At 33.7% G+C, this 13655-nt stretch overlaps 1 protein-coding gene across 1 annotated transcript in view; it reads left to right on the top strand.

Moving 5' to 3' along the window:
• Window positions 1–699: 699 nt before the first annotated feature.
• The window catches only part of LOC139692181 (late secretory pathway protein AVL9 homolog), a 35777-nt gene continuing 22821 nt past the window's right edge, over window positions 700–13655 (top strand). Inside the window, exons 1-5 of the mRNA XM_071590246.1 lie at window positions 700–918; window positions 1094–1300; window positions 1526–1754; window positions 8595–8784; window positions 12506–12589. Of these exons, the coding sequence (XP_071446347.1) occupies window positions 829–918; window positions 1094–1300; window positions 1526–1754; window positions 8595–8784; window positions 12506–12589 (800 nt within the window). The 5' untranslated portion in view covers window positions 700–828. The remainder of the gene's footprint in view (window positions 919–1093; window positions 1301–1525; window positions 1755–8594; window positions 8785–12505; window positions 12590–13655) is intronic.

The following is a 13655-nucleotide window of genomic DNA, read 5'->3' as shown; positions in this document are numbered from 1 at the left end:
CCACACCCAAACTTATCAAGAATTTTAACTTGCTCTCCGAATTTTCGCTGATATTTTTTTTTTACATGGAGGCCAAGTAGGTATGTTCACTTGGGTGGTGTGCAGCAAAAGTTATGAACCCATATTTTTAACATGCCCTTGTATTTCTCATTCTTTGGATAAGTTGAATATTTGTAAAACTCCAAATTGCCAAACTCTTTCCCCTGGAGTTCTACAGTATATCCCAGAAAAGTCTTCCATTTATTTTGTAAATAGTAAACCTTCAAGAGTCCTATTTATTCCATTCATTTATCATGATTTAGACTTGCCACCAGTGTACTTGAAAGCTGAAATAGTTGTAATTTATATCAATAACTAATTAAATACAAATCCTCGATAATAAGACTGGCTTAGCGGTTAAACAAAGCAAAAAAGGAGAAGATAAAACAAAATTAGAGAATTCAATGTACTAACTGCCTGATAGTATAATGCACGAGGCTGGTGATGCATGATCGCAGAGTCTTAAGAATAATCTAATTTCATTTGGGTCTTTTTCACTAGTGTTTCTGCAAGTCTTTGAAAAGAAGACGTCTTCATTAACTTTACTGCAAGCCAAGGATTTGAATATGGCCCCGTCATGTGACGTCATAGAAATCATAAAATCACATGACCTAGCCCGTCTGTCCGAAAAAGCTGAGGATCGTCACCCAAACCGTTGTAGCTGTTAAAGTTGGTCTTAGTATTTTTGTTATCGGAGTGCCAAACCTATCAAAATTTGTCATGAATATTCACTAGTAAAATAGAAAATATATATAACATGAACTTATATATTTAAATCTAAGAGAGAACATGACTGAAGAGAATAAAAACCCTGGACCAAGTAAAGGGCCAATACTTCATGTTATCGTTGTTGGCTTTCATCATAAAAAAGGATGCCAAGTAAGAAAATCTAAATGTATAGGCATAATTACGTAAAAGTGTTTTCGCTATCATGTATTTCAATGATAAATTTGTGTAGTTTTTAGTTCATGTCATCGTTAAAGACTATGAAGTTTTGTGGGCAGCTAACATCTGTTTTTACGTAATGAGAATTTTTCACTTTTTTGCTGTATAGGTAGAGTATTCGTATCCACCTTTAATGCCAGGTGGATCGTATGATTCGAATGAGTGCCCACCTGGCTGGAAATATCTTCCTACTTTGGCTTTACCGGATGGTTCCCATAATTATAAACAGGATACTGTTTATTTTCATCTTCCGAGCTTAACCGACCCAAAACAAACAGTGTATGGTATATCATGTTTCCGACAAATTTCAGTTGAGGTGAGTAAAACAAAACATTGTAGTCTTGAAGAATGTATAGTTGTTATATTTGGCAGTATAAATTACCAGATATGGTAACATAGAATTTGCTTATATTATAAACTCATACTCATATTTAAAAAATATTCTATCACTGCTTAACATTTGTTACATTTAATGTATACTACGGGTTCCATTTCCGGAATGGAACTTCTGGACATTATGAGGTTTTTTTCTATCTTTCAGAAAGTCACTAACCGAACTGCTGACATTACTCGTGGAACAGTACAGAAATCAGTTTGCGTGCTCAGTACATTGCCGCTTTATGGCCACATACAAGTGAAAATGGTTTTGATTACTTATGCATATTTTGAAGAAGGGGATTTCAGTAAAGTATCATTACTCCAAGATACTTTTACGAATTTAAATGACTGTCTTAATGAAACAATGCTGGATACGTCTCAGATATTTGTCGGTGAGTGATACCAGTGCATCCTGTGCCCCCAAAAGCTTAGGTATTCTTTTAAAATTCACCAAATTAAAAAAAAACTATCAACACTGGAAATATTTGTGTAACAACTTTTAGTAATTAATCACTGTTGACATTTTCTTGATCGCGAATAACGTCTGTGTAAAAACACATTCAAATGATACTAGTACATAATTCATAGTATGGACAGGCTTCGCTGCGGTGTGGACTTAAAATATGTCAGGCAATTTTCATCCAAACCCTCTCCTCCATACATCTGAGTTTCGCTTGTGTTCTTCAAAATTTGTTCATGAAATTGCTCTGGCAGAGGAAAGATTTTGTATTGTTATTAGTCCAGAAAAAACCTCAACCCCCTTTAATACCACCTTGGAATTGATGCGTCAATGGAATTTAAATATTTTTTATAGAAAGGAAGAATCAAGTGGATACTTAAATAATAATGTTCTGACAAAAACATAAGACTCAATGCATCTGGTGGGTAATATTCTCATTTTAATCTATAAGGGTATGGATATTATATTTTGATGTAATTTGATGGAGATTATAGAGATAATAATTTTACTTACGCTAGTTTTTCAAGTCAGAGAAAATATTTTGTTTTTCTCTTCAAAACCCCAAATATTGGATGATGGTGTACTAATACTGCATTTATAACTGCAGTAATATTGTGTGAAACACTAGTGTTTCACATCATCCCCCTCGGAAGTCCAGTAATTGCCATTCCAGTCTCTCTTCTAAAGGCAGCCTCTATTTTACCAAAACTGTATTTAAGATTTCTGATGGGTTTTTGGTATCATTATGTAATACCTCTTTGTTTAGGATAGTTTCAGATGACATCTTTTGTTGTCCATATGTAAGGTGGTCACCATAACCCTCAAAGAAGACAATAGTTCAACATGAAAGGTAAATCAGTCAGTTTACCTCAAACAAACTCATAAATGTATTATGATATGGTTTGAAAAATGACAAATGATCACGAACAGGAAGAATGCAAAGGTTGTCTGAAACGTTTCTGACCCCAACATGAAGATGGCAGTACTCTTCAACAAAAGTTGGGGAAAGTGTTTGCAGATGCATTGAAAGATATTCATCAAAATTTCAACCATTTTGGACACTCATTGTCATTTGACAATGGTTTGAGTGAGTCAATGTGGTAATGGAAAAAATTTAATATCGAGCTGTCATTAAATATTTGTTTCTGAAGGCATTACACCTGTGCAAATCAAAGACAAGTTAAACATAATGTAAAGGGACTCTGCAGCATCAGTTACGACAGTTAAAATTTGGGCCACTGAATTAAAACGTGGTCATTCCAGCTTTACTGATGATGAGGATTTGGGATGGATAAAACCTGTGGCAACCACCAATAACATCGAAAAAGTTCACCTAATGGTAATGGATAACCATCGAATTAAGGTTAGAGAGATAGCAGAGGCTATGGGCATATCAACAGAATGCATTTGTAGTGTATTAACTGAAGAATAGGACATGCATAAGCCATCCACGTGTTGGGTGCAGTGTTTGCTCATTTTGGACCAAAAATGCATTTAAATGAACATTTCCAAGGTTCTGTTTAGGCAAAGTAATTCAAATTTTTTGCATTGATTCAAAACTGTAGGTGAAACTTGGATCCACCCTAAACTCCTGGTATGAAAGGACAGTCCAAACCGTGGACTGCTGGGGTGAATCTGGTCCGAAAAAGGTGTAGATGGTTCTATCAACTGGGAAGGTGATGCCAACTGTTTTTTTGGAATAGTCTCAGGATGGTGTTCATTGATTATCTTCAAAATCTAGTGACAATCTTCGAAAAGGTAAAACAATAACAGGAAAACTTCATGCCTCATTTTTTGACATGCTGAAGGAAGAAATTGCAACGAAACGAACCTCATTGGAAAAAGAAGAAAGTGCCTATCCGTCAGGACAAAGCACCTTCTTATACACTTCAGCAATTGATATGACAAAAATTCACGAATTGGACTTAAAAATGGTTGAACAATCTCAGTGTTCACCAGATCTGCCGCTAAGTGACTTTTTTCATGTGTCCTAACCTCAAATTTTTGCTAGGAGGGGAAGGTTATTTTTTGGACAAGAAGGTTACCGCATACATAAACACCTATTTTGTGGAGAAAGACATGGACTACTATTTGGAAGGGTTAAAAAAGTTAGAGAAAAAGTGTATCAACTTAAAAGGAGAGACTATTGAAAAACACATTTGAAGAAAAGATTGTCACATTTATTTGTTAGACTGGAAACTTTTCAGACTACCCTCGTTAAGTGACTTGTGCCGGAGAAAGAAGCTGTAAAATGGATGTCAGCTTAGAGGAGGGGAGGGTATGTGGCTGGTATGGATGACTCTTGAAGGGATGTGAGAGAGAGATTTCTGTGGATTGTAGGGCTGGAAACTAATTCATTAGGCCTGTAAAATGGATGGCAGCTGAGAGGAGGAGAGAGTGTGTGGCTGGTATGGATGACTTGAAGGGATGTGAGAGAAAGATTTCTGTGGAGATAAGGGCTGGAGACTAATTCATTAGGTCCCAAGGTTAGAAGAAAATTTTGTTTTGATAGTTTCCAATTCCTACATTTTCTCACTTGAAATCTTTTTGTTCTGCATAAAATGGCAGGGTTCAGAGACGCAGATGCATTGTAGTCATCCTGGACATTCTGATTCACCCCATACATTGGCTGAAATAATGATACTTGCTCTTTGAAATTAATGTTAATTGTCAGCAGTTCTCGATGATAAACAAAGGGTTGAGCCGAGAAGGTTTAAGGGCTACTAGGTCACCTTTTTCCTCCCCTTCTCCTCCAGTCATTATGTACTTGTAATAAATTGTGGTAAATTAGTTATTGCCGCATTGAGCAATGAAAATGGACTTATTGAATAAATACAATGACTGTTGGCATTCTGGTCCTTTGCTTAGACATTGATAATTTATGTGTCACTCTTGGAATATTTTTTCAGATTACTTTTTTTGCCGTCATTGTATCTCTAAATTTCATTTCCAATAGCTAAAATTGCCTTATTCCAAGTAATTTTTCACAGAAAGCTCTTCTTCCTCCCAACATGGTCTTACCAAATGATTAAATAAAGTAAAGTACATCTCTGGCATCTAGCTAAGAACATTAATACTCAGGTTTGCTTTGTCCCAGGGGCAAATAAGGCATTTATTATCTTATTATTCTGCCTGAGGTAGATTGTTTAACTAATTCATGAATACCTTAAATCTTGTTTTATAAACACGAAGCAATTTCGCTAATGAAAATGTAAAATTTCTGTAGTTGAATATGGAATAACTTCCAGCCCTTTGTGGTTTGTGGTGTTCCGTAGTTTTCTCCTGAAGACGAACTCATTCTCCCCCTTTTGTAAGAAATATCTGTATAAAAAATTCATTTTCCTAACGTGATGCATCAGTGAACAATGATTTCAAATGTTGTAATGTAGAATACCTTACGCAATCACCTGAAACTGGAATTAGTATAATTATCATGATACACTACATTCCACTTATTGCCTATTGCTATCATTTAGACCTCAGCTATTTTATAATGAACTGTTAAACCTCTGAATTACTAGAAGAAACTGTCGTGAACATTAGGATGATGATCCCTACTTGTGGTGGAGTCTTGTGTAAAAATTGACTGAATAATTTTCATATTTCACCTAATTTTTAAGCTGACCAGTTTTATTGATTATCAAGTGATGTGGTGATAACATCTCCATCGTTCAACATTGAATTTAAATCTGTAGAATATTTAATTCCAGAATATGCACATTTCAGTATATATATTTAATTATAAACCAGAGCGTACCTGTATGAATCAATTAGGATTAGGTCAATCAATGAGGTCTGGTATAATGAAAGGGCCTGTAGGCATATAATTTTAATATACCTGTTTTATAATCCAAGCCTGTGGAATAACAAGGTGTATTTATCTGAGGGTGTCAGTGATCAAGTATTTCTAGTCATTATTCAGATGCTCTTCCTACTGTGACATGATGTATGAACATACAGTTGAGGATTCAATTAAATTACACAAAAGTTCAATCATCTATCGTTTTTTATATATTGTTGCTAAAAGGAAAATGATTTTAGGATATCAGTATTTTGTATTTTTCACATTCATGAAAACTGTGTATTTTACTCATGAAAATAGTTCATCATTTCCTTCTCATTATATATTTCATCCCTATAACTAGGCCTTCAAGGGTGGATCTAAAGATATTGCTGTAAAAATGTTATAACTAATTAAATCTTTGCATCTTTAATTGATTGGTTTCTCAATTGATTCATTTGAGTTTAAGTCAAGGGTCAAATTTTAAATTTCATTTTCCCATGAGTCCTCAAAGACAGTTGAATTAGCATTTGGTTATTGTTCTCACAAGTTAACCTAGTCAAAGATCTAATTTCTATGTTGGTATGGTTTCATTCAATGCTGGCTTATGCTTATGACTGCCATAACTCAATAAATTTCTTTGCCACGGTAAATAATGTATATTTTTTAGTGAGTTAAATAACATAGTCTTTGCTAAATATTATCACTAAGGACTTATTTGCCCTAAAAAGTATATTGTTTTGATAAACCTAGATTTTGACAAGTAGCTAATAATATGAAATTGTTTTTTGAATTCCAAACAAATAAATTTACATATATCCTAATGACTGTATTCTCAATTTGTGAGTAAAATTGATTGCTTGACTATCAAATGTTGATATTCCTTATTACCCAATGATAGATGCTTTTTGGTTAATGAACACTCTGGAAAAATACAGCACGTAACAGCTTACAGGCAATAAATACATTTGGTTTTATTTTATTTATGCAATTAATAACATATTTGTCTGTCAGCTTTTTAGTTTAGGCCATGAATTTACATCACATTCAGTTAAATCTTATTTATCTGATGCAGGATCAAAATGCTACCTTTGTATTTGTTTCAATTGCAATACGTATTTTATTGTTGTGCTGTTTTTCTTGTTTTCCATCCCTAAGATAGCTCCAAATATTTACCCCATGTGTAAGTCATATTGCTGATCTCATTTAAGGAATAATCCAATCAGTTTCTCCAAAAATTCATTGTTGATTACATTGGTCTTACACAGCAAATTTTATGGATACTTATTTAACACACTGCAGTCTATAATCCAGTTTCCATGTGGGGGTAAAGTTAAATAGGTACTACAACCTGTGAAATGAGCAAATCCAAGATACTATTATTTCCTGGGTGATGCTTGCAGTTTCCTGGAAAATTTTGTTGCTCAAAAAATGACATGGGTTGGATAGAGCTTGATTTTTGGGAATATCATCTGGAGCCCTCTTGGGACATTTCAAGCACCAGCCAAAAGATAAACCCATCTGCATAACTTGATTTTTATGCATTTTCCCTTTGGTTGAGTATTATATTTAAAATTGTAAGAAAAATTATTTTAAATTAAAATGGGTCATGGTAGTCCAGGTGTAAAGCGCTGGAACTACTGACCGGAGAGCCCACGTTCAATTCCCAGAAAAGCCTCTCTGCAGAACACCCTCAACACTACCCAAGCTGTGTGATTTTTCAGGTACCAGATCCCATGGGAATCAATTACTAGCATAGGGAAGACACAATTTCACATGCTATAGGCTTATTACTGGGTGAACTCTACCATCACCTACCAAGCCGACCTTCGGGTCTATTTCTGTATTTATTTTTTTTATTATATATTAAGTGCTATTGTAACTTATTAGAGCATTTGCCCTCTGTCCTTGAGTGAACAGGCTCTAAACCTGGGTGATGCCTTTGGACAACCCCATCAGAAATCCAAGTGTAGTGATTTTATGCATGATAAATTTTCCATGGGGAACTGCAGGGAAGGAACCCTAATTTTATGAACTTCACGTGCCCTCAGGCTTAGTTAGCTGTGAGCTCTACCCTCACTCATCTAAATCAATCTTCAAATCTAGTGGTTGTGAATAACCTGGTTTTGATGTTCCTTCATCAACGTCAGTTTGCAATATTTTGTCCATAGATCAAGGGTTTCACAACAGAAGTCTATGTGCACAAAGTGTGTTTTTTAGTAATTTGGTTTAAACGATTCAGTTATTTTACTATAATAGTTCGTTCTCAATAGTGAAATCCTCACAATTCTTTTGAATGTTGATTTTTAACTAGGCTATTTAGTTTAAATATTATTTTTATGATGTAGTTCAACTTCAGCAAAATGATGGATATATCCTTGTGGCACAAAACCCTTAAAATATTATTCTCTAACACATCTCCTTTTCTCTCCTAAACATTTTATGATTAGTCTCCTACCCTTCAACCCTTTAGCATTCACTTACTAATGGATTTGTAAATAAGTCTATGAGTTTTAATGCTTGAATGGCTAATGGGTAAATGAACTTCAGAATCAGGTCATAAGAAAACTTTTCTAGTAAAAAAGTAATGGGAAGTTTTTCTTTCATATTACAGCATTCTACCTCCTATTTTTCACTTGAATCATTTTTGTGTGTCATGCATATGATTAAAAATAATTTTTCTATTGTTCAGATAATAATTATGTAAGTGATGTACAGGTCAAAGTTCTATTTTACTTTCCTTAGATGCATCACATTCATTTTTAAGCAAAGTTCACGTACATAAGTCATTGAGTTGTAGTTCTCTAAAGGGTTATGTGAATATCGTAAGTGACTTTATACTAGTTCAATATTTATTCATTATAATAATGGCATCTTACCAGTGATAATTTTCAAAAACATTACATATTACTATTTTGAGCCCTGTGTTTTGTGTCTAGAATAGTTTGGGTTGCTCATATTTTTCAAATTATGTTTGTTATTTCTTTCAAGGTATATCACCCAAAGATCTCATTCTACAATTTAAGCATAAAGCATTGCTAATGTTTAAGCTAATGCTTTTAGAAAGAAAAGTACTCTTCTTCAAATCTCCAGTTAAAGAGCTGTGCTCAACAATTCTGGCACTTTTATCTCTGCATCCTGGGATGATTGAAAAGGGTCTTCAAGAGTCTGCATGTGTGAAGTAAGTGTCATTTGAGCATAAAATTTGACTGGGCTAAAACAAAACAATGTGCGTTTAATCATTCTGAGAGTTTTAACTGAGCTGAGTACTATACTGAGTGTTTATTCAAGTAACAGTTTGGATATTATTAATTGTTTTAGTCAGACATTTGTGGAATTGTCCCACGATAAATAATTTCAAAATAAAACTTTTTAAATCCACATGAAAAATAAACTTAAATGCGACTTTAATAATGAAGTTTATTTTTCATATGTATTTACAAAGTTTTATTTTGACGTTATTCATCAACAGTCTGGAGGCATCTTTCCTTTTAAGCTGAATGAAAGCCTACCATTGATTTAAAGTTCCCGCAGTATTAAATTTCTAATTACACTATGCTTTGAAAAGCTTTTGATTTTTTCAGTCTGCAAATACTGGTCTACCATGTTGGACTGTTTGAGAAGATTGATTTAAACAGTCTCTTAACCCAGTGATAGTTATACATGCACACAATGTTCATGCTATATATCTATACTATTTACACAATACATACATCTACATCAATACCCTGCGAGCTACCAAAAAGGTATGTGGCAGGGGGTGCAGCACCAGGAGGGAATGGTAAGGGATGAGGGGCTAAGGGTTTTTCAAATGGATGGGGAAAGGTAAGGGGAACCTGCAAAAAAAATATATAAATATACTAGTATAACCCTGCGCAGTTGCTACCTTATAGGTTAATACTTATTATGTCGAGCCGACTCCTGGGGGATTTCGATTACAAGCATTCTGGTCTCTTATTGTTCTTGGAAAAACATACATGTGCTATATCTCGACTTTAATGATAGATTAAATTACAAAATAATTACAATGAGTTGTTTGTAAAAATTTTAGTTCATAGCTTTTTTACCACTAATTGCAAGTACATGTGTAGCAGTACTGTGATGTATTCTTTTTCTGATTTTCATGGAAAATATAGAGGCACTTGGTGGTCTCATGAAAATTCACCACTTCAAAAGTTGCAGAAAGAAAGGGCTACATAATTGGGCCTATAGTATTATACCCATGAAAATTCATCTCCATGAACCATTTCTATTAAATACACAGAAAAATGATCCATTTCTGGAATTAAATCAGGTCCTCAGTATGGAAAGGCAGCACATTATTCATTACTCCCACCTATTCTTTTTAAGTTTAGTAAGGTACAGGCACAAAGTAATAACTGAAATACAAAAATTAACTCCTTGTGAAGCTGGTTGTTAACACCGTTACTTTCAGCATCAGGAGTGGTAAATATGATAAGTCACTCAAAAAAGGCGAATTAGCTTGTGTAATGAAGAATTGGAGTCGATGAGAGAAACAAGTTTTGCGACAGCAAACAATTGGTTTAAAGCCTACCTAAAAACAGAAAGCAGGTAGTGAAGGTCATAGGTACCTACTTCAACAATATACGAAGCAGTTACTTATCCACTGCCAAAACAGTAAACTTCGCTGCGCCACATGGAAGTATGCTAGGTCCAATAGTGTTCTTAATTTACATAAATGATTTACGGACTTAAAGAGTGGTGAAATAATTCTTTTTGCAAACAACATGAATGTAATAAGAACAACTCATTGTTAGAGTATAAAGTTAATAATTCCCTATCACTCTTAGGAGACTGGTTCTCAAAAAATGAGCTTACATTGAATTTAAAAAAAACAAATTATATACAATTTAAGAAAAAAAGAAACCCCTGAAATGGATCTTCACATAAAGATAATCTTCTGAAGAACGGTAGCTGTACCAACTTTTTAGGTTTGATAATTGACAAAAGTTAAACTGGAATGACCATATTAGGCATTAAAGCAGTAAACTTTTCAGAATTTCTTATGCCCTAAGAAACCTAGGAAAAGTTGTAGATCAAGCAGTTTTAAAAGCCTACTTAGGTAATTTCCAATCTCAAGTGTATTGTGGAATTATCTCTTGGGGGTCTGCTATGGGTGTTGACAAATTATTCATCATCCAAAAAAGAGTTGTTAGATTTATGACCAAAATTCCAAAAAGAGAGTCATGTAGACCTCATTTTATAAATCTTGAAATCTTACATGTAATATGTTTGTACATGTATCATGGGTGTATCATCTTCGTGAAAATGTGTCTTCATTTAGAAAAAATGAGAGTATCCATTGTTTTATCACAAAACAAAGAAAGGAGGTGCATATAATGCAGCATTCCACTTCTTTGTTTCAAAAAGGACCCCTTAATGCTGGCATTAAAATTTATAATTATCTACCAGCAGGCATAAAAGAAACCAACTCATATCAGACATTTAAATCTAGGTTGAAATCTATTTTAATCAAGAGTTGTTTTTTTTGACCTAAATGAATATTTTTTGTCAAGATATGACAAGCGGTAATTTTACTGTAGCCATTTCTCAATATGTATTTGTACATTTTTTGTTTTTGTATGACATGTCTTATGTTTTAATATTGTCAAATATGGAGATGAAATACATTTCTCAATATGTATTTCTACATTTTTTGTTTTTGTATGGCATGTCTTATATTTTAATATTGTCAAATGTGGAGATGAAATAATATATTTTCTATTCTGTGGATGAATTCACCCTGTAATGATTGCTTGTGTTTTGAGATATATTTTCTTGGAATGTCCTTTATTTGTATGTTTCAGCAAATCGCTGGACATTCAACCCCGACAGTGAATTAAACTCAAATGTTAACTACTAATTACCAAGATTTAAAAATAATTTATTTGTCTAAAATAGCAGCAAAAAAGGAATGTTAACATATTTTAAATATCAAATTCTTATAACCAATATCAGGCAAGTGGCCAGAAGTGAAGCCCAGAAGAATATCAATCCTATGAATAACATTGTATCACCTAAAGACTAAATCAATCATTTTATCCCTACTATTTTTAATATCCTTGGTCATGTAAATACAGCTGGTGTGTATTCTGAGGATTGTATCAAAATCATAAAGTAAGTCACTCTGCTTTTCAGTGGAACTAGTATCACCAAATAATACTGTAAAAGCTATCTGGATGTTTAAAAGCACAATTAGTGGATGCACGTATGGATTCTTTAATAATTAACTGAAGGGAACCATTGAATATATTGCATATCCATTGACTGTTATTACAAAGGAAGATCTCAGATTTGGTGAATATCTTAAGGAATTGTACAGTTATTCTAATGCACAAGAAAGGTGGCATCAATAATTTGGCAAGTTATCAACCAGTATCATTGGTACCCGTGCTATCTTAAACCATAAAGACTTTAATGAAATCACAATCAAGCAATTAAAATCAACTCCAGTAAACTCTTACTTATCCATGTACAAATTATCCATCCCTCTTCCCAGCATCTTGAAATTTTAATAAAATTTCTATCTTGAAGATAAATATAGTGCTTTGAAACTTTGATATACTTTTTGAAAAATACAAGTTTGAAATACATCAACTTTCCAAAAGTTTGTAACTTCTCGAAATCCAAAGTTGGCAATAGTATTCAGTGTTTTAATTTAAACATTTTTGTAACCATCATTACTTAGCCTTTTTTGTTTCCCTCATGAATGCACATAGGTTTAATGTCTTTTTTTTAAAATGAATTTTTTTACTCAAACTTAACAATGTCTGTCGTGGATTGTACATACCATCTAATGACAAATAAATACAATATTATTGAATGGTCAAAGATTTATTGTGCATATGATTTATTGGAATAATTAATTATTATCGTTTCAGGCCGTCACGACCCATGTCTCCAATTCCGGATTTCGCTACTGATGTGGAAGATAAGAAAGATATTGAGAAAGTGGAGTTAACAAGGTATTATTTGCCCCATAAATGTAATGCTGTATAAAAGTAAATTGTTGCCCCCTCCTCACAGGTCACTTGCAAGTTATAACTCCTGTAAATGAATCAATTTTACTTTCCGTAATAGAGCTCCTCTCTTTTAGATCTTGTGTACTGCAGGCAACACAAGTCATTCAATTGTTGTATCAAAGTTAATTTTATGGTCACAGGATGACACTGCATTGTTAATTTCTGGCTTAATTCAGTGTAACCTCCAAAGTCATGTACAATGGGTATCCCATGTTGTGGGTTGGTTGATTCTATGAAAATTGAGAAAAAATAGGAAATATGGGAAAGAAAAATATGTACATAATATATAAAACAACCATGGACACAGTATTCAACCCAAAGGTCGGTTTGGTAGGTGATGGTAGAGTTCACCCAGTAATAAGCCCTGTATGGCGTGTGAAATTCACATATCAAGGTAGGAGACCAGTTGCTCTCCCTGTGCTGGTAACGGTTTCCCAGGAATATCTGGTACCTAAAAAATCTCAGCTCAGTGGAGCTGCAGGTGCCCAGAGAAGCTTGCCTGAATGAGACCTTATAATAAATGTGTACTTGTTTTTACACAGCTGTTTTGTTATAGTTGCTAGTTTTCTTTAGTTGATTTGGTTACTAATCAATATACTAGCTTTAAAGAACTGTGAAAGATGCCATTATAGTAACTTTAATGCAGTCATCTGATAATGCACATTAAAATGCAGCAATTCCAAAGTGTGAAGATTACTCGCCTTGACTGGGATGTGGAGTGTAAAGGGTGCTTTGGTAGCTATTTTTGCTAGAGCTTTAAGCCGGATATCAAGGGATCTGGGTTTGAACCCTGGTCGAGAAGGACGAGTTTTATTTTTTGAAATTGTTGTATCTTGATGCAGTTACTTTAATTTTACTGAACATCATGGTTCTGAAAACATATATTGTGATGTCTTTCAGCAATAGTATATATTGAAATCAAGTCTGTTCTTCATTGTGGAAATATATTTCCAATATATCACTCGCAGTGAAATATTAGTCATTTAAAATGATAAATGTGAATTGTGTG

Source organism: Hetaerina americana, unplaced genomic scaffold (assembly GCF_022747635.1).
Source record: "Hetaerina americana unplaced genomic scaffold, ioHetAmer1.1.p SCAF_4, whole genome shotgun sequence".
NCBI lineage: Eukaryota > Metazoa > Arthropoda > Insecta > Odonata > Calopterygidae > Hetaerina > Hetaerina americana.
This window is presented reverse-complemented; position numbering and strand designations above follow the sequence as displayed.